At 41.6% G+C, this 25,023-nt stretch overlaps 1 protein-coding gene across 1 annotated transcript in view; it reads left to right on the top strand.

Moving 5' to 3' along the window:
• The first annotated feature begins 328 nt into the window (after window positions 1-328).
• Window positions 329-25,023, top strand: part of GNS (glucosamine (N-acetyl)-6-sulfatase) — a 28,864-nt gene continuing 4,169 nt past the window's right edge. The window contains exons 1-13 of the mRNA XM_056800706.1: window positions 329-703; window positions 3,694-3,753; window positions 5,131-5,337; window positions 6,653-6,718; window positions 7,183-7,281; window positions 10,282-10,449; window positions 11,195-11,277; window positions 12,058-12,176; window positions 12,886-12,989; window positions 17,769-17,870; window positions 18,776-18,883; window positions 19,438-19,548; window positions 22,148-22,308. Coding sequence (XP_056656684.1) covers window positions 503-703; window positions 3,694-3,753; window positions 5,131-5,337; window positions 6,653-6,718; window positions 7,183-7,281; window positions 10,282-10,449; window positions 11,195-11,277; window positions 12,058-12,176; window positions 12,886-12,989; window positions 17,769-17,870; window positions 18,776-18,883; window positions 19,438-19,548; window positions 22,148-22,308 — 1,589 coding nt within the window. The 5' untranslated portion in view covers window positions 329-502. The remainder of the gene's footprint in view (window positions 704-3,693; window positions 3,754-5,130; window positions 5,338-6,652; window positions 6,719-7,182; window positions 7,282-10,281; window positions 10,450-11,194; window positions 11,278-12,057; window positions 12,177-12,885; window positions 12,990-17,768; window positions 17,871-18,775; window positions 18,884-19,437; window positions 19,549-22,147; window positions 22,309-25,023) is intronic.

Genomic DNA, 25,023 nt, shown 5'->3' with positions numbered 1-25,023 from the left:
AACAGATGGGGAAACTGAGTATGCGAGATTAAGAATCATGTCTAGTCATAAATGTCAACAGAATTTGCAACCATGTCTTTCTCATCCTAGGTCGAACATCACATTCCACGATTCCAGGGCGCCCTCTCCTCCCTCCTTCTCAGCTTCATTTTCAATCTTTGCCCCACTCCCCGCCACCTCCTCTCAGCCTCACTTTTAGTCTTTGCTCCCCTCCCTCTCAGCCTCGCTTTCAGTCTTTCTCCTTCCTCCCTACTAACAAGCGCAAGCGCTCTTCATTCCACGAGCACGCGCTCCACGGGTCACATGATTTTCTCGTGAGAACCGCCTCCCGCGCCTCACGTGACTACGCTAGAGGAGAAAACGCCTGCGCTGAGCTGACACTGAGTTGCAGCGTCTTTTTGCTGGGCTGTTTTTCTTTCTCTTTATCTTGGGCTGCCCCGCAGGGGTCTACCCCGAATCTTCTCCCCGAGTCCCTCTTACTACTCTCCAGCTAGCCCTGGCGATGCCGCTCCTGGCTGCTCACGCCTCAGGCCGCCTTCGACGGGGCTGCTACCCCCGGAGCCCAGCCCCACTAGGGCTGCGACTGCTGCTGCTGGGCTCATGTCTGTGCAGCTGGCTGCAGATCTCCGAAGCGGCGGGCTCCCGGAGGCCCAACGTGGTCCTGATTCTCACCGACGACCAGGATGACCTGCTTGGCGGCATGGTAACTGTCCCTCGCACACCTCTCACCCTGGAGCTCCCCAGACCTCTCCCCAGCCCCGGACTGGAAAATTCGGTGTCGCCCCGAGCGCGAGCAGGAGAAGCCTCCCCGCCCCTTCTCCCTAGGCCCAGGCATCTCTTTCAACCTGGATCGCCTCCGTCTCCGCATCCTTATAGTCACTGGTATCTCCTCTCCTCCTTGATCCAAATCTAAATCCCGCTGTGGTCCTGCCTTTGCAGCAACAACTGCAGGGACTGAGTGCACGTCTTCCAAGGGTGGCTGATGGGCAAAGTGCTTCCCAGGGACGAAGTTAATCTGATGAGCTTTAGAGAAGCAGGTGCTGGTCGGGCGGTACCTGTGCTCTTGCTTTGATTTTTTTAAAAACTTATTTTCTGGGGGCAGCTAGATTTCTTTAGATTGAGAGCCAGGCCTAGAGATAGGAGGTCCTGGGTTCTAATTTGGTCTCCGACATTTCTTAGTTATGCGACCACTTAACCCCAGTTGCCTAACCTTTACAGTTCTAATGCCTTGGAATTGATACACAGTATTGATTCTAAAATGGAAGGTAAGAGGTTATTTTTTTTTAAGTAAAAAAAAAAACTTTCCATCTTTTATTCACTAGTCACTCTCCGTATCATCCCACTCTGGCCTTGGAGTTTGTGTCAGATGTTTATTATTAAATAGGGAAGTATAGTTAGAATATGTAGTCTCAGGGGAAGACTTGTTGGATTTAGCAAAAAAAATAGTAGTTAGTATTTATATAGTGCTTTCATGTTTGCAAAGTGATTTACAAATATTTTATTTGATGCTCACAACCCTGACAACTTCATGTTATTATCTACATTTTATATTTGAGGAAATCAAGGCAGAAACCACTTGACCAAGATCATGTATCTAGAAACTGCCTGAGGTGTTCCTGGGCATTTTTCTGTTTCAGTTTCCTTATCTGTAAAATGGACATAACCATAGGGCCTATCTCCTTGGTGGTTGTGAGGATAAAATAATTGTAAAGAGTTATGTAAGATAGAATTCAAACTCATATCTTGTCCCCAAGTTCATAACTTTTTCCCCTTCACCACCCTAGCTGCTGTCCTCTTCTCTCCCAGTAAAAACTAATTATCCAGTTTTACTGTGAGTTTAGTAGTGCTGGGCCCTGGCATTCCCATTAATTTTATTGAAGGCTTCTTATTTCCCAGAATACTTTTTTTTTTTGCTGGTTTAGAGTCATGACATTTTAACTTTTGGAAGTCATCTACTCTGATGTCTTCATTTGACAAAGGAAATAAAAGTACAAAGAAATGATGAATTGCCCACATTCCCAAAGATAGGATTCAAGCCCAGTACTATACTAAGCTTATGTTGTTGTTGTTTAACATCCCAGAATTTGAAGAGACCTGGCAGGCCAGCTAATACAACCTATACTTGAGTTATGAGCAAGAGTTTCCTCTAAAACTTAACTAATTTTTGCATGAAGGCCTCAGGGAAGTCCCCAACAGGCCCTTGCACTTTTGGATAGTTCTAATTATAAATCTGAGCTTCTACAGCTTGCACCTGGTGCTCCAGGTTCTGCTCTCAGGAGCCAAGCAGCACAAATCTAATCCCACTCAAATACTCTCAAAGACAGCTATCACATACTACTCCTTTAGTCTTTAATTTAACTCCAGTTCCTTTTAAATGACATTGACACCCTTCACCATCCTGGTGGTTCTCCTTTCAGATTTTCTTTTATTTTCTATTTCATTCCAGATGTATGAAAATATTATAGGCTTTTCATGCTAATAATATTTTTGTGCCATACTAGTTTTAATAGTCATCCACTCTAATCTCTCAGTTTTCTTATCCTCGCTCCTCCCCCCCGCCCCCCAGACAAGACTTGACTTTTAATTAGGAAACAATTTAATTTTTCTCTGAGCATACACAAATGAAACCTGTTAGAATTTTTGTTTGAGAACTACTTTTGGCTTTCATTCTTTAAATTCCACCAACATTTATTATTGTAGCTCTCTTTCTCAGGAAAATAGGCATGCTTCCTCACAGAGTATTAGGACCAATGAGATTATAACATGTAAAAAACGTTTTATAAACTGTTTTATTTCTTAAAGGTTTATCAGATATAATCCATAATCTCCTCTTAAAACTAGAATTTGATCTTTGCACTAAGATATGGACTTCTTGCTTATGCCTTCATACTCTGTTCTTTCACCATTTCCCTCCCTTTTTTCTGGACAGGTTACCCTCAGCAGTGCATAACACTTTGTTTGTGGAGGATTTTCATTGATTTTTAGTCTCATTATTGGACAGTAAAGGAGAATTACTTCTGTATTCCCTAAGAATCAAATTATTTCACAGCAGTAATTTTCAGTTGTTTTCTTTTTTTCCTTTTTATATTTTTGCTGTAGTCTGTGTGTATTGTTTTCCAGATTCTATTTAACATCACTTTGCATCAATTCATATGTCTCCATGCCTCTCTGCTCTCTACCTAGCAACATGGCCTTGGTATGGGCATTGTAGTCATCTTCTAAACTTAATTTCAATACCTTCTTTTCTCCTTTGTTCCTCTGTTAAAGTTATGATCTGTATAACTTCAGATTGAGGATTTCGCTGATAATAGGATCCAGTACATTCATGTTGTTTCCTGATAGTGTGGAAAGAAGGTAATTGGTTTAGTCCTGGGTCCAGAGCCAGACTGCAAAATAGTGGGAATTAGGCAGGAGTACCAAAACTACTGGCATTGTAGAATTGGGACAGTCGCTGCCAATGAAGCTTGACTTTTTCACATTTTTATTAGCTCTTGGTGCAATCAAGACCATAACCATTCTTGCTTGGATAACGGTTCTCTAGAATTCTGTTATTCTTGTAGCTATTTACATGGGATAATAAAAGAAAACAAGTACAAAAAACATCGTCTCAAAGAAATATAAAGAGCTCTTTTTAAATTTAATTTAAAAACTTATGTTCAAAGGATCTTTAATGAATAACTCTTTCTTTTATAGACACCACTGAAGAAAACCAAGGCCCTCATTGCAGATGTGGGAATGAGTTTCTCTAGTGCTGTAAGTTTTGAAGCTAATTTCATTTTTCTTTTAACCAAAAGGAACATTTCTTTATTGTGCTGTGCCCTCATTGGTAGGAGTGCAGTTTTTGTTCATTTCCTCATTTAAATATTGGATCTAGTCATAGTTGTTAGAAAAATAGTATTGTATTTTGTCAGTGACTCTTAGTTTGAAAAGTTTTACTGAAAAGAGAAAACTTTATTTCCTATATCCCTTATTAAAGTGTACAGCCCAAAAAATAAAGTGCAAATTGGATGTTGACCTGATTGTCTTGAAAAATCTAACTCAATTTGAGGTTGTTACAATGTAGCATTTTCCTATTAGTTGATATAATAATGCTGTTAAACTAACCTCTCATTTCCAAACAAAATAAAATTCTATACATTTCATTTCCTGTATTTGTCATTTCATGTACCTTCAACTGTCCTACCTTAGGCAACTGGCATCTGAATCAGCTTCTTGGCTGTTTCAAATGATAGGATTTTCTGTTCTTCCACTAGAAAACCATTGGACAGACTGGCTGACTTTACAAGAAATTTCCATTGCTTTTTGAATTTGTCTTTTATAGTTGTCGCTTCTTATCTGCCTAGTAAACAAGTGGCTTAGCTACTTCAGTGTCAAATTAGTTCACTTAACTTTTTGGTTTGGAAAAACAAATCTTTCACCTAGTTGTGATACTTTTCCTGTCCTTTCAACTTAAATTGGCCTTTTAGGTACTGATCATTGTTTTTAGGAATGGTCTCCTTGACCATATGATGAAGAATTATCTTCTTAAACATTCTAAAATCTCAATTTTCCAAACCTAGTAATAGCTAATTTTGTCTAGAAGTAAAAAGATAAAAAATCAGCTTCCCTATATTCTATTCTGATTGATATTTTGCATATCTCAGGGGATGGAGAAGCATTGGTCACCCTTAAGTGAATATTTAGAAGGAAATTTTTAATAAAAACCTTTGTCCATTATATATGAGAATGGGACCATAGATCATAATTTCTGGGGGGGAAATGCAATTAAAGCAAGTATGTGCACAATTTATAGTTTTCATATAAGTTTTTTATATTCTGTTATTTCAAATGAATTTTGAAATCTTGAATTCAGGATGCTTTCTTTGTCTTAGTTTCTCCTAGATCCTATGTAGAGCTACAAATATGATTGTCTACTCATTTTTTTTTGTTTTACTTAAAATTGTAGTTTCTTGGGCAGTAGTAGAAAATTTAGTGAAAGAGCCATCTACTTTTTTTCCTGAGCTTAGTAATTAGAGTGATTCTGAAGTACCTTATTATTGAAAGATTGTCCTTTTTAAAATATGCTACACTGATACAGCTTCAGAGTGAAATCTCCTTACTGTGATTTGATCTTTTCTCTTCTCTCTGTAGTATGTTCCAAGCCCCCTCTGCTGCCCCAGCAGAGCCAGCATTCTGACAGGGAAATACCCGCACAATCATCACGTTGTTAACAACACTTTGGAAGGAAACTGTAGCAGTAAGCTATGGCAGAAGATTCAAGAACCAAGCACCTTCCCAGCAATCCTCAGGTCCATGTGTGGCTATCAGACATTTTTTGCTGGGAAGTACTTAAATGAGGTATGTTGTCATAGGATGTATTGTAACCTCCATAGTTTCTGATGTCTAACTCTAAACAAGCATTTACCTTCTTGTCATAGAAACACAAGACCTTGTAAGTTCTTTCTCTCTTTATAGTTGCTTCTATCTCTCCATATATTCTTTGAAACTTTTTTTTTCCACTTGAAAACCTGACTCTGAAGTGACTTCTGGACACCCCCCTCTCTTTCCCTCCCAACCACCTGCCCCCCAGCCCCACAGATGGTATGAGGGTATGACTGCTAGCTATTTCTGTCTCTTTCCTCCTTGTTCTCTCTGGTTCCATTTCCCCTCTCTATCCCATACTCATATACTGTTAGGATTGAACTATTTTTAACTTATTCTAAACTGTAAAATTAACTTAAGCCAGCTAATAACATTATTCTTCTAGAAATTTGGGCCAAACATATAAGCATATGATAAACTAATCACTTAGACTTTTAAAGCTTAAGACAACTAAACTAATATTAAAAGACTTTGTATCAAATTAAGCCTAATTTGGAAAGCATTTAGTTTTCCCATAATTTGACTCAACTTTCAAGGTCATCTGCCAAATAGTTTTTCCTAACTTTTAGCCTGAAGACTAGATGGAGATATGGAATATGGAAAAGAAGGGGTATTTGGAGAAGTATTGTTTACTCGACTCTTAGAGTAGAGTCACAAGAGGAAAGAGGGAGAAGGAAAGACATTCCTTTATCCATCCTAATTTTAATTGGCCCATGGTAGGCAGAAAATTTTTAAAGGTGCAGAGATTCTAATTCGAGTTCTAAACTCTATTGTGCAAAAACATGTATTAGGTGAACACTGTTTAAATTTCTAATACAGTTTTTGGCAATCTTATCACTTTTACTTAATGAAATTAATTATACCATCACTTCAGTCTAATTAGGGACAACTGAAGTAATGGCTAGTTGTCCAGCTGTTTGAATGATAGGCTTCACACAGCTCTGTACATGTAGTCATGTAGGTATTGTTTGTTAATAGGACTAAATTTTCTTGGGTTACTTGTTGATAAAGCCAAATACTTATTTCTTTTTTAAAAAATTTTGTAAACCTTTATCTTCTGTCTTAGTAACAATGCTTAAGACAGGCAACTAGAGGTTAAGTGACTTGCCATGGAGTCACATAACTAGGAAATATCTGAGGCTAGATTTGAATTCAAGTTCTCCCAACTTAGGCCTGGTGCTCTAGCCATCGTGCTACTTAACTGCCCGGCTCCTATTTTTTTTTTTCACATACTTATTTTTGGTAGTAATTCATAACTGAGTGCTCTCTGATTTTTCACTTTTCTTTTTAGTATGGAGCCCAGGATGCTGGTGGAGTAGAGCATGTGCCCCCAGGGTGGAGTTACTGGTATGCATTGGTAAGTAACTTGAATAGTCACAATCCTAAATTACCCTACAAGGAGAAAATGTCTCCAAAATGTCTTTTAAGAAATTTTGCAATTGTATTCCTATTTCTCTAGATTTATTTTTACTTTGCTGGGGCATAGGCTGACTTTTCATATGATTGTTTGCCTCTTTATGATCCCATTATCTAGATTTCTTTCCTAATTGCCCTATTCTCCCCTAATCCTGTCCAAAAATCAATCTTTTTTCTTTTCACTGAATTCTGAATAATTCAGGATTTATTTCTATAAAACATCAAGAATGACTCTGTTTAAGCCTATGAATAACAATTTCAAAAATATACATACAGTATTGACTTGGGTAACTACTTATTCTTTTTACCTAATAATAATAATTTTTCAACTTAGTTTCAGAAGGCTTTTGATTTCTTTGCAAATCCCATAACAAAATTTTGTTGTTGTTTTTGACCCTTTCCCAGGAGAAGAATTCAAAGTACTATAACTATACTCTTTCAGTCAATGGAAAGGCACGGAGGCATGGTGAAAACTACAGTCTGGACTACCTGACAGATGTGTTGGTGAGGCATTCCACTTATTCTCCATTGTAGCTGTTGTCCATGATTCAGAACTCTATTGGTAACTCAGGACAAATAATATTCTATAGCTATAGTGATTTTTTTCTTAATGTATAAATGAGGCTTCTAGAGGGAATTTAAAGCCTCTTTTAGTATTTTAAAGTGTAAAAAGAGCTTTCTATCCAAGCCAAAATCATTGCATCCAGAATTCTGGTTCTAAATTCTTTTAAATTAAAAAAAAAAATTGTTTTGGTGCAATAGCCACTTTCTCTAAAACAATTAAGCAGAATAACTGGTGATGATGGTGATGGTTTAGGTAACTATACTTTTGTAGAATATTCATTGTTGGAAAGAATGATGGTGTACTAACCTGACTTGCATATAATCTTTAATTGTCCTCATGAGATATGTTTAACCCTGCTGAATCACCTAATAAATCTTGCCTTGTTTTCTCTAAATTCTTCATATTCATAACTCCTTATACAATAATTGTTATATTCATATGCCAGTTTCTTCAGCAATTTTGAGGGTGGCTGTGACCAATCCATGAACTTTTTCTGAAGAAAGTTAACTTCTTTCTTAAAGCATTAAAAGAATTCATTTCACTTTCTAGGTCAGAGGTACTTTACCATTTTTTGGGGGGTGGTATAAATCCATTCCAAGAATAATGCTTTTAAATTATAAAATATATGGGATGACAAAGTAAACCAAATGTATTGAAATAGTTATCAAAATATTTAAACTAGTTTACAGGCCCCTTAGGGGGTCTATGGACTGCTGGTTAAATGCCTGATATAGTGTCCTGTTTTATTCCATTGCTATACCTCAGCCCTTTTTTTTTCCTATGCCTTTGATATAGTCCAGACTTCTCACCAGGTTACTGCAAGGTGATGATAAATTACTAGTAAGTTGCATTGGAGTTTGTTTTAATTAGTGATAGTAGTATTTACAAAGGTGAAATCATAGATTGCCATAAGTTCCCCAGTCCATCAAGGGTTCAGTCCCGTGACCCACTACATTTGAGACTTTTCTAGCTTACCCCCAAAATATTATGGATGTTTCTAGTCTTCCCTACCCGTGGAACCAACTTGATGGAGGAAGGGAGAAATCACCTAGCTAGTAAGGTAATTACTTCCCAAGTATTCAGGTTACTGTTCCTTCATAATTGCACAGATGGCTTGATCACACAAATTAAACCTCTAGAAAGGCATCTTACTGTGTAGGTGAAGTAGAATAGCTTAACTTAATAGTATACTGAATGTAGTTTTTTTGTTTTAATATAGATGAATTGTAGTTTTGACTTTATTGACCTTTTTCTTTTCCAGGGTTGTTGAAATATGCTCAAAGGTACATTGAGAAATGTTAGTGCTAAGCAGTAATTCCTTTCCCCTTTAACCTTCTATGTGATCAGAAAAAGTAACATCCACTTGGTAAAAGAAAATAACCTGATTTCTACCCTTTTGTCACGTGGTTGACAAAATATATGTCTTTATGTGTCGGTAAAACCTGGAAAAACGGAGGCAGCCATTTCATTTTGTAAGAAAGACTTTAGAAAGAATGGATTACCACTTTATTTCAAACTTCCACTTTTCACATTGAGAGTTTGGATAGTAGTTAAGAATAAATCATATCAGGGAGTAGCTAGGTGGCTCAGTGCATAGAGATGGTCAAGATGGGAAGTCCTAGAGTTCAAATCTGGCCTCAGATGATCTAGCTTTGTAACTCTGGGCAAGTCACTGAATTCCCTTTGCCTAGCTTTTCTACCTTGCAGTCAATACATGGTATTATTTCCAAGATTGACAGTAAGGGTTTAAAAAAAAAGAATAAACTATATCAATCTTACCCACTAACTGTTAATGTGTCCCAAAGCTTTGTCACAAACCCCCTTATCTCTAGACTACTTAATCAGTTTTCTTGGATTCAGTTAGCATCACTATACTGACTTCTAAACCCAGCTCAATGCTCTGTTCTAGTCCCTCATGTTCCTATTGGACATTTCTAACTGGATGACTCGTAGGCATTTCAAATTCAGTATACCCAAAACTAACTTGTCTTTTCTATAAATGCAACCTCTCTTCCTAACTTTCTTTAATACTTTTGAGAGCACCACCATTCACCCAGGGGAGCAACCTCTGAGGCATCCTCTACATATCTAAACCTTTGGCAAGTCTTTCCTCTCTATCTCCATAAATTCTGCCTCTGTAAATCTGTGTCCTTCTGTCCTTACATATGGACACCCTCTTCCTCCAGACCCTCAACACCTCTTGCTTAGATTGTCGTATCGGTTGCCTAATTGGTCTTCTAGCCTCGGGGCTCTTACCTCTCTAGTTTATCTTCATACGTTAGCCGGAATGATATTCTTGAACTGTAGGTCTGATCATGGTCACTCCCCTGGTCTAAAATCTGCATACTGTTGTCAATAATATAAAATGCAGGCATCTCTGTCAGCATTTTCTAAGCCCTTCACTCTGGCTCCAGCCTGCCTTTCCACACTGATTATACATCAGTCCCCTTCTCACACTCACTTATGGTCCAACCACATGTGATGCTCCATCTCTGTGCCTGGAATGTTCTTTCTTTATACTCCAACCTCTTGCCATCCCAGATTCTCTCAAGATTCAGTTCATTTGCTATCTATGTGAATTTTTCTTAATCCTCCACCCTCCCTCTCTCAACTACCTTGAATTCACAGATTTATATTGCTCTTTGGCTAGAATGGAAATTCCTCAAGGGAAAGACTATCTCACCTTCTTCTTTGTGTGCCTAGCACTTAGCAGAGTGCCTGGCACATAGTGGATGCTGCTTACTGAGTGTTTGTTGACTCATTGTGTCCACAGAAAACTTATCTGCAGGCATTATGCCCTTTAGATGCTAAACTCCTTGAAGGTGAGACTCTTGGACTATCCAGAGTGAACTCTTCTAGTACTATTTACCCTATGAATGTGTGCCCTGTGCAGTGGATAGATGATTAATCTGAGAGACGTCGTATTTTGTGTTTTTCAGGCTAACATCTCTCTGGATTTCCTGGACTACAAGTCCAACTCTGAGCCCTTCTTCATGATGATCTCTACTCCAGCTCCTCATTCCCCTTGGATAGCTGCTCCTCAGTATCAGAAGAGCTTTCAGAATGTCAGCGCACCCAGAAACAGTAACTTTAACATCCACGGGAAGGTGAGGGCTCATCATTTCCTTAAAATTCTATTCTTGGTTGAACAGTGGTTGTAGCATATTTATTAACACAGTTATTTTCCTTTTAGGTCTTAGAAGGTTAGAATAACTATTGTAGTTGGGTTTGGTTCAGAAGCCTAGGTCAGGTGTTAATGATTGCTCAGCCTGCCACTAATGAGCTAGCTTTGTTCCTGAGAGCATATGATCACGAGGTGACTCTGGTTGGTATGAGGTGGAGGCAGACAGGAAGAAGAGACAGAAGGGTGAAAAGGGGGGAAGTGAGTGGGCACCTGAGGAGGAGTCATACTTTTGATACTGTTTACTCCCTTATATTGAAGTAAGTTGGCCAAGATGACTCCAGAGATTCCCAAGTTAGCCAGCTCACCTTCTCCTTAAACTTAATTATGTGGCAAAATTAATTCCTGACTTTCTATCAAGTATGGGAACATGAACACAAATAAGACAAAGCTATGGATAAGTAAAAACTTCATTTCAACTATTTGTCACAGTACTTTTTCACTGGAAAATATTTCCTATCAGACTCATAAGATTATTATGAAGAAAGTAAATGGTACTTTTAAAAAATAAAAATAATTTCGGGCCTGTCACCATAATGATCCTGAATGGAGTGTCCAAGAGGTTTGTAACTTTGGTTAAAATGCAAAAATTGTTGACATTCCTGCTGCTCTCTGCTATTGTTTGCCATCGGTGGCACTTCTTTGGTGTTAACTTTTTTTCTTACTTTTAGAACAAGCATTGGCTAATTAGGCAAGCCAAGACCCCAATGACTAATTCTTCAATACAGTTTTTAGATGAAGCATTTAGGAAAAGGTAGGCATTCCTTCTTTATCTCTACTATGATATTGTTTCATGAGCTCCCAAAGTATTACTCCCTGCGTAATAGCCACTGAAGCTCCCCTGGGTGGTACTGGGGCAGATGGGCATGATCCAGTCAAAACTCATCAAGACATCTCAGAAAATGGGCCACTGTTCAGGCAAATTGGCTATTAACCCTTGCTTGGACTGACTCGGGGATGATGAAGAATTATTGGACCATAGAACTTGTTAAATGGTCAGTTTTATGACTTCTGGGTCAGGAGTAATATCCCATAACCAGGTAGTAAAGATAAACTTGTCCCTGTCTTGAAGGAAAGCCACTTATTACAAAATTTAAATGACCTTATTAGAGACTCTGTACCCAATATCAGGAGAAAGTGTTTGTTAGGATTTTGAATTTTTCAATAACTCAAGCAGAAGGACGGCTATAAAGAACACTAATTTTTTTTAATTCTTCAAGTATAGCATAATATAATCAGAATGTCATAATTTTTATGTTCATCTGTGTTTATTGAATTTGTATCCTATATCATTCTTTTAATATCCCCCTTTCTAAGACATTAGGTCATCTGATTGAAAAAAAGTCCATTTTAAATTAAAGATTCATGATGTAATAAACTTTATTAAATTGAGCAAAGCTTTTAAAGTTAGAATTAACTGATTTAGAAAAATTGTACAGAACAGCAATCTTTTAAAAATTTAGTCAAAAATATTGATAAACTTAAATCAGTGATAACTAAAAATGTCACCTCATTAATTATATTAATATTTCAGGTGGCAAACTCTGCTGTCAGTGGATGACCTAGTAGAGAAATTGATAAAGAGACTGGACTTTAATGGGGAGCTAAATGACACCTTCATCTTTTATACATCAGACAATGGCTATCATACAGGTATGGGGCTATTTTGGTGTTTACTTAATTGTTGTGAAGATGCTGATCAAGACTCCAGCCCTAAGGAAGCCTGCTCTGCCTTTAAAAGTAGAAAGATAAGAGAGACACATAAAGAAATAATCAGACAATGAGAGTTAATTCTCTAAGTGCCTTAGCAACTCTGAGGAAGAAGAGTTCTTTGTAGAAATAGTCAAGGGAAGCTTTGAAGAGGACATTCAGAGGATAGTTAGCAATTAAGGGCATTCTGAGCAGGAGGCTCAGAAACTCCCTTCCTGTAAAACTTGAGTTGAATCACTGAAATAAGAAAATCTGATGCTGAATCAGCATGAATCAGCTTCTGTCTTTTCCCCTGCTTGAACTTTTCCATAGATCAGAAGAAAGGAGGCAAATCTGCTCCTCTAAAGATTTCTTTTTGAACAGCTCGTGTCTGAGGCTCGCTTTGCTGCTGTTGTGTGCATGTGAGACATCGATTTGGAAATGGGCCATGCTGTGAAACTGGAATTCAGGGGGTCCATCATTTATGTTTTCTTAACCAAACTCTAAGACAAACCTGTAAAATAAGAGTTGTGGTGGCGAGGTTCAGTGAGAGGATGCCTAGAAAGCCCCTGGCACAGAGCAAGCATTATATAAATGCTAACCCTTGTTCGAAATCCAGGGCAGCCCGAGCAGGTCTGGGGAGCCCATCTTCACGTGTGTTTCTGTGTTTCAGGGCAATTCTCCTTGCCTATAGACAAAAGACAGCTGTATGAATTTGACATCAAAGTCCCATTGCTGGTTCGAGGGCCTGGGATCAAAGCAAACCAGACGAGTCAGGTGAGAAGATGAGAGAAGCCTCCCCACAGGCTTCTTCCATACCAACAGGCAGCACGTCCTTGAGAGTTTGTGTTTATGGTGGGCATTTTTTGTTTCCCCCCTTCGGAGGTTTTACTTTGTGTTTAGCATGAGCATCCTCGGGGGCTCCCCAGCGAGTGTTCCTGGCTGAAGCGCGTGCCGAGGAGCCCTACCCCTCCGTGTGCAGCATCTCCTAGGCTTCCCCCGTGCTCTTCAGACCGGGAACGGCAAACAAGCTCTCAGGCAGGTCAGGCCTCCCTGGAGGCTGACGGGATGGAATAGTACATACAGAGAGCTCACAGCCTCTGACTGTTCCAGAACGTTTTCTTAGTAATTCCAAGACATGAAGCTGAAAGGAAGTGAAACCGTTTTACCCAAAGTGACTCCAAAGCGGCTGAATGTGAGGCCGCGGTGCCTGCCCTGGGTCTGTGCAGGGGCTCAGAGGCTGTATCTACTCCTCTCGCCAGCACAGCTACGAGTTTCTACGTCCCCATGGAAGTGTGGCTCCGGCTTGTCAGTCCCGCAGGCCGTTGGGCCCTTTGCTCCTGGCTCTCCGGGGTGGGGGGTCCCTGAGGGACAGTTTGAGTGTCAGCCATGCAGTGTGGACTTCTCTGGGAACAGGGGAAGCAAGAGCGGGCTTGGGGAGAGACCTCCATAAACTTGGGCCAGGCGGGCTCTTCCCACGGCCAGATCTCCTGAGCTGGTAAAATTGTAGGAATTCTAGAATTCTGTGCGGCAAATAAGTGCCAGTGATGCCGCCCAGTGAAGCAGACCCCTGCCTTTAGGCACATTTTCCCTGTGGTGGAAGGGAGGCTTCCTGGAGGCGGCCTCGCCCAAAGTAGGCCTATAACAGGAGCAGTTTGAAGAAGGGAGAAGAACGTGCTCCACTCATGAGGGAGGCAGCCAGGTGGCTCAGTGGATAGAGAGCCAAGCCCTGGGTTTAAATTGCCTCAGATACTTCCTAGCAGTGTGACCCTGGGCAAGTCACTTAACCCCATTGCCTAGCCCTTACCACTCTTCTGCCTTAGAACTAATACTCAGTATTGAGTGTAAGACAGAAAGGAAGGGTTAAAAAATGGTCACGGGTGAACTTGGGTAGAATTTTCAGTAAAGGTTTTCAAAATTAAATAACTTGCACCTTAGATACTGTCTAAGCAGCTCTGTGGTCTGCTCTGGAGTGGCTCCTAGTGTGAGAATTGGGCATTCTAGGGAGAGACCCCCTAGAAATCCCGGGGACGCGGCCTCAAGCCGCAGCGCCCCTCAATCCTAGGAGAGTTCTGGCAGGCCTGGGATGATGGGCAGAGCTTGAGCGGTTGTGCTGGGAGTCAGCAGCGTCAAGCGAGAACTTCCTGGGTGCCAGGAGCCGTCGAGGGACACCCGGGAGGCCTGAACTGCCCACCAGCTCTCGGTGTGGCAGCCCCTGTGAGTGCGCAGGCCTCCACATAAAGGGGCCTTCCTTCATCCAGGCCGGCCACTCCGCTCACAGCCCAGGAGAGGGACGCCGCGGGCTGTGGAGCAGTCCAGTTTAAGAATGATTATTGAGCCAGGCAGGGTCTCTCGTTTCAAGTTACTTCCTGTAAAGATTTATTGTTGGGACGTTAGCTGGTGGCAGCCTGCGGCCAAGACTAGGTGTGACACGGAGGGTGGGAGGAAGTGCAGGCTGCCCCTTTGGGAGATGGCTGGGGAGAGCTCGGACATTGATAGAAGGACTGACGGGGGTCGTGGCAGACCGGGCCAAGTACCCACAGAGCTTGTTCATGGGGGGCTGTGGTGGGGCTGGGGGCCTTTGCAACAGGGTCTCTTCCAAGCAGAGGTGACGCCCTGAAATAGGGAAGGCACTGATTGGGGGGGTGCTAATTGGCTAAACGAAAATGTGTTTCCTGGTTGCCCCATTCACTTGAATTCTCAGCAGCAGAGCCAAAGTGGCCCTCTCTGGGACCTTGAGGTGGCCTTGTTCCCATTCTCTCGATTTCCTTGTTTCTTCAGCAAATATTGAACTCTTAGTCTCTCAGAATAACCGCTTCCATAGGACTGCTCTCTGGTCTCAGGGTTTTGCAAGACCCTTTATTTCCTCTTCAAACTATTTGTCTAGGCATGATTCATGGAGGGGAAATGAATGGTTAAATTCATACTTTGCAAATACCTTCTGGAGGGGTTTATTTCCTCTGTTGAAATACAGTGAGTTCTATTCACAGAATGCCCACTCCTAACCCTCTATCTACCTGTGTCTTTCTCTAAATCCAGTGGGAGGAGGAGCAGGAGTAGGAAGGGGCTCTGCTCTCCCCTCAGGCATCCAGGAGGGCCCCTAGGGGGCCCTCCCCACCCCCACTCTTCCTTGCAGTTTTCTCTCTGACACATTTGTTAAAATCAACTTGAATGAAATTATAAGTTTAATATGACCAAAAAAAGGCAGCAGCAGCCCTTGAGGTCTTTACCTTAGTAGTAGAAGAGCTAACGTCTGTGATTTAGATTCTTTCCCCCCAAAATGTGAATGAACGATTTGGCATTGGTAACATTAGCTCCTAAATAAGAGTTAAGACCCAAATCCAGTCATGAGTGATCCCTACAGTCTCATGTAGTTCAGAATCCTCTGATCTTGTGACTCCAACTCTTGGCCTCTTCATGCCCCATTTGTTTCCATTGTAGTTACTGGGGGGGAATGTTCAGTTTCTTTGGTAGTCTGATTTGGCATACTTTTTTTAAATCCTTACTTTCTGTCTTAGAGTCGACATTGTGTATTGGTCTAAGGCGGTCGTAAAGGCCAAGCTTAAGAGATTTATGCTCAGGGTCACACAGTCTGAGGTCACATTTGAACCCAGGACCTCCCATCTCTGGGCCTGGCTCTCAGTCCACTGAATCACCTCGATGTCCCCCGGCAAACATTTTATCTTAAGAGTTTCTACCCAACCAGTTATATTTAAGAAAAGTTGTAACCAAATTGGCACACTCTTATGTGCTTAATTGTGACTTTCCATTTCCCAGGCTTCCTTTTCATGAAGTGTCTTATGATCACATATCGAGCACCCAGCTTTCCTACTCTTTGCACCATTGATGCTTGTCAGCATTGATTACATAACTCCCTGGGCGAACGGGGGTGGCAGAGCAAAAGGTCAAGGAGTTCTCCATCTGCTGTAGATCTTCCTGTTTTTCTCCTCCTCTCCCTTCTCCCATTTCTTCCTTTTTTAATAGTTTACCCACAGAAAGAACCTGTAGCTCAGCTGTGCTGGCATTGCTGATCCCATTGAGGGAAAGCCATTACTGTTGAGGTCCTAACTTGGTTCCTGCACCACTTCGAGGCCTTCTAAAAAGACTGCTAGGACATTGGTGCTCATTCTGTGACTTGCCTCTTAAATTGAGTAGTCATTGCCCCTCCTCCCCCTCCCTGCCTCAAACCCCATGAAGTCATGCCATTTCTAATTTCACAGAGTTGTCAGGTATATACTATTCTACTTGGATAAGTGTGGGATGATTTACATGTGAAAACTGGCTACAAATGCTTGTTGATTGATACCATTGTACCAGAGTTTGTCTAAAAAGAAAGAGTGAAAGTAAACAAAATCGAACTTGGAGCTATTTTTAAAAGCAAAAGCACAAGAGGTAGTGGTGAACTGTGGTAACCTAAAGCCTGGGGATATTACCCAATAGCGAAAGGAGATAAACTCTGTTTCTTCTCTCATTTCTCTATGCAAACTGAACTTTTGTCAGTAATATCAGATTTGCCAATCCTTGAAACGCCGATTTTTTAAATTATTTTTTAGGATCTCAGGTGCCTTGGATATCATCTCCCTTTTGTTTTGTGCAGACTAGTAGACACTAATTTCCAGTGCATTTTGAATTATGCTAGATTTCTACCAATGAAATGGAGCTTCAAGGATAGAATATCCCTTTGGTTCTAGAAAACATTACAGCTGTCAGAGTGAAAATTTGATCCTAGTTGCATCTGTGCCTGATAAATAGACCAAAAGAAAAGTGGCCTTTGTTCAAATCTTTGCCTTTGTTCCCTTAAATATAGAAAACAAAAGTGATAGGGAAGCCAGATGTTTCCCCCAAACTCTCATATTTTCTAGCAGCAGCTCAGGCTTCTCCCTCAAGTTAGAAAACTATTCTTTCCTTTGTGAGATGAATAATCTATTTACTTTGATCAAGTCCTTGATTTGCTCTTTGTTCACAACATATTGCTCATATTCTTGAAGAGTTTACAAAATTTAACTAGAGCAAGAATAATGAAGTAGCAAAGCTTATGTGTGCAAATGAGTGTTGCTCCTTCATGAGGCTTTGCATACATTCTAATGAAATTATAATTCAGCTATTTTTTAACTCCTTTACTCTCTTTTGATTCCCTTCAAATCTTCTGTCACATTCCTTTCAGTAGCCTTAATTCTGAGAGATATTTCCTTTAGAGTTATAGATTTTTTATTTTAAAATAATGTAGTTTGGAACCAGCTGCATTTGATTCCAGATCCATACAAAGTATGGCTGTAACTGTGACAGTATTCTTCCTCCCTGCCCCAACTTATCACACTTAAGTTGGTTCTAGGAATATTGTGAGCAAGATTCCAAGATGATCACTTTTGTAAGAAGTGATCCATAAAACATTTCTATGCAGTCTTCTTTTTACTTCCCTCTTTTAAAATAATTAGGACAAAAGCAAAATATAAGAATTGTGCTTGTGCAAGGAGTACTTTTTATGGATCAGTTAACAAGCATCTGGAAACAACCAACTTTGTCCTACACTTAAATTTTCTCTTTTCATACCTGTAGATGCTCGTCACCAACATTGACTTGGGTCCCACTATTCTGGACATCGCAGGCTATGACTTGAACAAGACCCAAATGGATGGAAGGTCTTTGTTGCCCCTCCTGGTGAGTTTACCCATTTCCATGAGAGTGATTGTGAACACAGAGTAAGTGATCCCCAAGTCCCTGGTTTGGAGCCCGTTTGTCCCCTGCTTGCATTTTCTCTCCTAGAGGTTATTATAGTCAAACTGCACGGATAATTTTAATTTGCATCTCTTTACGACAAATAGGAAAGCCAGGTATGTCCCCTCACTAATGAGAGCTGGTCGGGTACTTACTCCAGAACCCAGCAGTGGCCACCCTTCTGGAGAAGAGCTTTTCTGAACTTTTTCAGTTTGGACTTTGAACAAGAAGACTTGCAGATCTTTAGGCAGCATTTTGCTTCCATGCCATACTGGCCACTGACATTGAGTTTGGAGACTCTCCTTATCTCAAGCATTAGAGAGGCCTCACATGGAGAGTAGCGCTTATACTCTGAGTAAAAGCTGGTGTTTACATAGTGCTGTAACATTGACAAATCATTTGATCCTCACAACCGCCCCAGTGGGCAGGTACTGCTATTTTCTCAATTTTATAGTTAAGAAACTGAGGCAGACTTGCCCAGGGTCGCCCAGCAGCTCTCTCCACTGGACTGTTTAGCTCCCTCCAGAAAGCTCAGTATATGGACTTTTTATAGACCCATTCCTAAACTGTGCTCTCCAGAACTCGCCAGGGACTTTTTCATTCTTGTTCTAGTTTCCCTCTCACGTAGCACTGTGCCAAGCATATGGGAAGTCCTTAATGCCTGGATTATCTTTTTTATTTTGTGCTTTTCTTTTTTCCTAAAGGTGACTTCAAATTTAGTTATTAGAAATTGAGACCAAATAGTGTAGGAACCAAAAGCAATTTTCTGCAGTTGGATGGGTAGATTTGTGTTTCTTTTCCACAATGGACATTGATTCCTTGACAGAAAACAATGGTTTCCTTTTCAGAAAGGGGCCGGAAACTTGACCTGGAGATCGGATGTCCTGGTGGAATATCAAGGAGAAGGCTATAATGCCACCGACCCAACTTGTCCTGCTCTGGGCCCTGGAGTCAGTGTAAGCACTCCCCTTGGTTTTCCTCCCACTGTGCAGAAATGCCCCTTGCTGAATGAAGCCTTTGATCTCAGAGAACGTAGACATGTGACCTTTGCTCGTCTTGTGCCCACACCTAGGAAGTCTTCAGTGGCGCTGCCCCTACCCCCAGCGCTGCTGAGAGACTGTTCTCTTCACTGGGCGCGCCTTGGCTCTGAAGGCCCCCTGAGAGCAGAGACAGCCAAAGGGGCCAAAGCTGTGCTTAGGCCCTGACATGGAGGCCTGGGGAGACACTGTTGCTGGTATCTTCTGCCCTAGGCCATGGCTCAGTTCATTCTTGCCATTTAATTTTAAATCCTTCATTTAAATGACAAGGAACAGATCCCGTGGCAGGAGAAGGACTGGGCTGGGAACCTCTAGACTGGGGCCCTCTGGACAACCACTCCAACTCTGCCTTCCCTCCCATGTGCTCATTAGAAACGGCCCCTCGCCGGCACGTCGAGTCCTGCCAGACGACCAGGCCTTTGTCCCTGGGAACGAACGGATGGTCTTCATTGTCTTTATTTTTCATCTGACAGCAATGTTTTCCAGACTGTGTGTGTGAAGATGCTTACAACAACACATATGCTTGCGTGAGGACAATGTCAAAGTCCTGGAACTTGCAGTATTGTGAATTCGATGACCAGGAGGTGAGAGACTTCTCCGCTCCCCCAGTTTCTCTCTGCCCGGGCATTGTTGGTTGGGTCTCCCCCTGCATCCGCTCTAGGATGAGCCTTGAGCTCCCTAGGATAGTCAGCATCACCAGAAAGATCATGTAGATGGACTTTTATAGACGTGTGCCCGCCGCTGAGCTCTCCACAACAAGGTCTTCTGCCCCCAGCTTAAGTCTTTTGGGGAGCTAAAGGAAGACCTCGTTCTAAGGGAATGCGCCCCCGGCCCCCTCCAGAGTGGTGACAGCAGAGTGTAGAAGAGAGCCAGCCTCAGATCTGGGTTCGAGCCCTTCTGGTGACCCAGATTGGCTGTGTGTGTCCGAACTTGGCACCCCAGGCAGCTCTCTAAAATGCACATGTGGAGAAGGTGCCAGCTTGCTTGGGAGAGAGAATTTATGCGTCAGGGAGTTCCCTTTCACTCAGGAAGTCGCAGGTCCATCCCCTGCCCTTTACTCCAGCAGCTGAAACCTCCTAGAGTTTGGCTCAAGAACTATTCCCTGCCAGGATGTTACTGTTGTGCCATCGTTAGGGTGAAGGTGGCGGACTTCAGCTCCATTCTTGGGGGGTGGAAGGACAATCTCTGTAGCAGACAGGAATTGGTACGAATCCTGGAAGAACCCTTTACCCTGAGGCACTGGTTGGTGGTGCTATGATGGCCTCCAGAGTCAGGATCAGAGGCTGCTCTCGGATTCATGCTGCTTATCGGGACACACACTGATGTGGCATCTTTCTAGAGAAAGTTGGGTTTCGTCCAGTAGTCATCACATGCCTTCCGAGCGCCATTCCATCTACAGACCCGTTGAGAATGCATGTAGGCTGCAGTCTTAAGATATGTGAAAGGAAACTACAAAATATTCACTGCAGAAATTGGGTGATTCTATAGCAAGGTGGGAAATGATGATCCATCTAGTCTAGGTAACGCTGATGGATTCACTGCCTGTACCAGGCAGTCTGAAGGTAGAATGAACAAAATCTAACCTCAGCATGACAAGTCATACAGTGAGCTCACTGGTAAGCAGAACACGCCCCCCCCCCCCCCCCCCATGGAACCCAGTAACCCTAGAGCCATGGTGGTGAACCTACGGCACACAGGTGGTGGTTGGGGGATCCAGAGCCCTCTCTGTGGGCACTCAGCAGAGCTGTTACTAGGAATGGGGGGGGGGGGGGGCAGGCTGCTCCCCTTCCTGTCTCCACAACCTGAAGACATTTTGTACATCACCTGCCCCCAGGTTATTGCTTTAATCTTGTAGTGCAGAGAGAAGCCAAGATAGATTTAGTTTCCAAAACATCAAACATAAGTTAGCCTCAGGCTGGAGGAAGTGGGATTTTCATTTCTGTTTTTTTCTTTACTACAAATTTTAAATATATATGTATATATATATTTTTTAAAAATTATTTTATTTGGTCGTTTTCATACATTATTCACTGGAAACAAAGATCGTTTTCTTTTCCTCCCCTCCCCTTCCCCCCCCCCCCCCCGCCTTTCCCTCTCCCATAGCCAACGCATGATTCCACTGGTTATCACATGTGTTCTTGACTCGAACCCATTTCCCTGTTCTTGGAATTTGCATTATAGTGTTCATTTAGAGTCTCTCCTCAGTCTTATCTCCTCCAACCCTGTAGTCAAGCAGTTGCTTTTCATCGGTGTTTTTACTCCCACAGTTTATCCTCTGCTTGTGGGTAGTATTTTTTTTTAGATCCCTGCAGATTGTTCAGGGAAATTGCATTGATACTAATGGAGAAGTCCATCACCTTCGATTGTACCACAGTGTATCAGTCTCTGTGTACAATGTTTTCCTGGTTCTGCTCCTCTCGCTCTGCATCACTTCCTGGAGGTTGTTCCAGTCTCCATGGAATCCCTCCAGTTCATCATTCCTTTGAGCACAATAGTATTCCATCACCAACATATACCACAATTTATTCAGCCATTCCCCAATTGATGGGCATCCCCTCGTTTTCCAATTTTTGGCCACCACAAAGAGCGCAGCTATGAATATTCTTGTACAGGTCTTTTTGTCCATTATCTCTTTGGGGTACAAACCCAGCAGTGCTATAGCTGGATCAAAGGGCAGACAGTCTTTTATCGCCCTTTGGACATAGTTCCAAATTGCCCTCCAGAATGGCTGGATCAATTCACAACTCCACCAGCAATGAATTAATGTTCCCACTTTGCCACATCCCCTCCAGCATTCATTACTTTGCATAGCTGTCATCTTAGCCAATCTGCTAGGTGTGAGGTGATACCTCAGAGTTGTTTTGATTTGCATCTCTCTGATTATAAGAGATTTAGAACACTTTTCATGTGCTTATTAATAGTTTTGATTTCTTTGGCTGAGAATTGCCTGTTCATGTCCCTTGCCCTATATGTATATTTTTATCATAATGAGTAATTTTAGAGATGATTAGCCTGAATATGTTGATAATTGTAATTCACATAAGTAATGTCTTCTCCAAATAAGCCATCCTATCTGAACAGTTCTGGTAATTTCCTAGTCATTCTATTTGTGAATAATACTGATCCACTTTTAATATTGTTAAAAAAATTTTTTTTCCAATACTCTCTTTTCTAATCTTATAGGTATTTGTGGAAGTCTATAATCTGACCGCCGACCCACATCAGATTGACAACATTGCTAAAACAATAGATCCAGAGCTCTTAGGGAAAATGAATTATCGGCTAATGATGTTACAGTCCTGTTCTGGGCCAACATGCCGTACGCCAGGAGTTTTTGATCCAGGGTAAGTTGTTTTTCCTCTTGCAGTTGATTGTGGCCTACCAAAGGGGCACCTGGTTGTTCACCACTTTTGCCACAAATGGAACTATCCAAAAGATTATAAGGTGTGAAATACTATATTTCTGATGTATCGTTACTAGAATTACACATGTATCTTCTCCCATTTAGCAAAATAAGCTATTTACCATCTTTTTTCTTTCTTTCCAAATGCCACACTTCATTTAGTGGGAGCTTAGAGATCTTTCTTAAGCATTGGGAGGAGCCTAGGGATAACCAATTCCTGGATCGTTGCACAGTTAGGTAAGGGAGATGCTATGGGAAAATGGCCTGGGCTTGGAATTGACATAGAGAGTGGGCTTTGTTATAGAATTGTTTGGGGCTCTGAATGCTCCTCACCTGCAGCCTGACCTAAAACTCTCTTTTCAGCACGTTCTCTGAGCAAAGGGCTTGGGTCACCGTCTCCAAAGAGCAATGGAGAGACTTAGGGTGGACACATTTAGACTGTCGCATTTTTCCAACTGATCACATGCAGGAATTAGTGGCATTAGAAAAATCAGGAAATAACATGAAATGGGCTGATCATCTAGTGTAGAGGGATAGAGCAGCCCTCGAGGTACCATATATTGATAAAGAACTTGGGTGAAGATATTCGGGTGGCATGATGGCTTCAGCCTTGGATTTGGAGTCGGGCAGCTCTGAATCCAAATTCTCCCATAGACATTTCCTAGCAAGGTGACCCCAGTCAAGTCACTTAACCCTCTTTGCCTCAATTTCCTCACCTGTAAAGTGGGGATAATTACACATTCCTCCTGAGGTCACTGAGCCTCAAACGAGATCACCTTTGTAAAGTGGGAACTTGAAAAAGCTATATAAATGCTGGATGTTGTTCGATAGATACTATATATACACACAAGAACGTAACAGAGTAAAAAGGCGTTTGCCCTTTGTAATTTATACCGGACTAATGGAGGAAGTACTTATTTGGGTGGAGTGCGACCATTAATGATATTCTCTAGAGCAGAGGTTCTTAATTTGGGGCCCATGGGATATAGGTGCCGACTGGGGGAAGGGAATGGATCTCTTTCACTAACTTCTAACAGAAGCTTAGCATCACCTTCAGTTATAAATGTAGACCCCAAACCATTATTCTGAGAATCAGCCTCACCGAATCCCACAAAAATATGGAGAGCGCTTGCTCTAGAAATAAGGATGGTTTGACCTTTCAGGTTAGACTGATCTTACAACTGCTCTAAGTTGACAGCCCGCGGATGTCATGCGAGGCCTCTAAAACGCCGTGTGAGGGTATTCTAGCTTTTGGCTCTCCGTTCTTTCTAAGTCTTAGGCCTGCCACCGTTAGTGCTGGAGCCCCACACTGGCCTCGTCATATCGTTCCCTGGGCCTCTTACCCCTCCTTAAACATTTTATGTCTAGAAACACGTGGTACAGCCCCCAGAGTTAAGCCAAAATAAAATTTAAAACTTAACATTAGCGATCCCTGAATTTCTTATTCTGTATTTCCTGTCTTGGATACATGGATAACACACCAAAAGTCCTTGTGGGCTCAAACCCTGCTTTATGAACATGAGCCATTCTTTCTTTCTTTCTTTTTTTATTTATTTTTAATTGTTTTAGATTTTATTTTTAAATTTTTTCCGTGGTTACATGATTCACATTGTCTCCCTCTCCTCTTTCTCCCCACCTCCCAGAGTTGACAAAGAATTCCACTGAGTAATACATATATTATCACTCAAAAACTATTTCTGTCTTATTCATTTCTAGGATTTTTTTCAAGTTAATGTGAACTGACTTGTCTTGTAAGATCAGAAAAATCAAACTTGTATTCCACATTTGCTGTAAAGCATATTCTGTTAGAGATTTTCCCATCTTGGGCTCAAAGCCCTTTGTCATAAAAATATGGTGTTTAAACTTAGTTTGAAAATATCATCCCTCTAACATCTGTATTTGTGCATAGCAGAAGAGTCGTGATTAGCAGATATCGGATGATACCGAGTTCTTATTCTTCCCTTGTGGCTTGCTGAGACGTCAAGAACTAGATTAAAACTGAGAGTTTTCTGCTCTGTTGTGGATAAACGATGCTCTCCCGATAAAGTCCCATCTCTTAGCTTGGGCAGATTGTGCTGATTTCTCTGGCTCTTTAGTCAGTGGTTCCCAATGCAGTGACAGTGTGGTCTGAGAGAGGCTCTGCCTCCCCTTTCTTCCCTTAGTCATTTGGAGTTCAGAAACGTGGTGCTTTTTAGAACGTCATTGAATTCAAGAGAGTGTCCATTGGTCAGGGGGTCAGGCCCACCTTGGATTCGGAGCCGCTGTGCTTCCTAGAGTCAGAACAGTAACACATGCAGTCGCTTCAGAATTGATCTCACCCAGTGTTCTCATTTTGTAGTGAGGAAACATTCAGCAGCAGCAAAGCCATTTACCTGAGATCGTCCAAGCTCATGGCTGAACAAGGCCTCGAGCCCAGCTTGAGGTTGTAGGGGAGGGCGATATTGTAAAATGGTGTAGGAAGAACCACACCTGACTCATTAAAGGCTGCTTCAAATTTTAGGAGAACGTGTGTTTATATACTGCTTTATAAGATTTACAGAAGATTGCAAAATGCCAGAAAAGGAGCATTAAATTTCCGCATGTAATTGGAGAAAAAAATAAAATAGTATTGGAATAATTTAAGAAAAAATAAGATTTGCAGAAAAACAGTCTTGTT

This window comes from Monodelphis domestica, chromosome 5, assembly GCF_027887165.1.
Source record: "Monodelphis domestica isolate mMonDom1 chromosome 5, mMonDom1.pri, whole genome shotgun sequence".
NCBI lineage: Eukaryota > Metazoa > Chordata > Mammalia > Didelphimorphia > Didelphidae > Monodelphis > Monodelphis domestica.
This window is presented reverse-complemented; position numbering and strand designations above follow the sequence as displayed.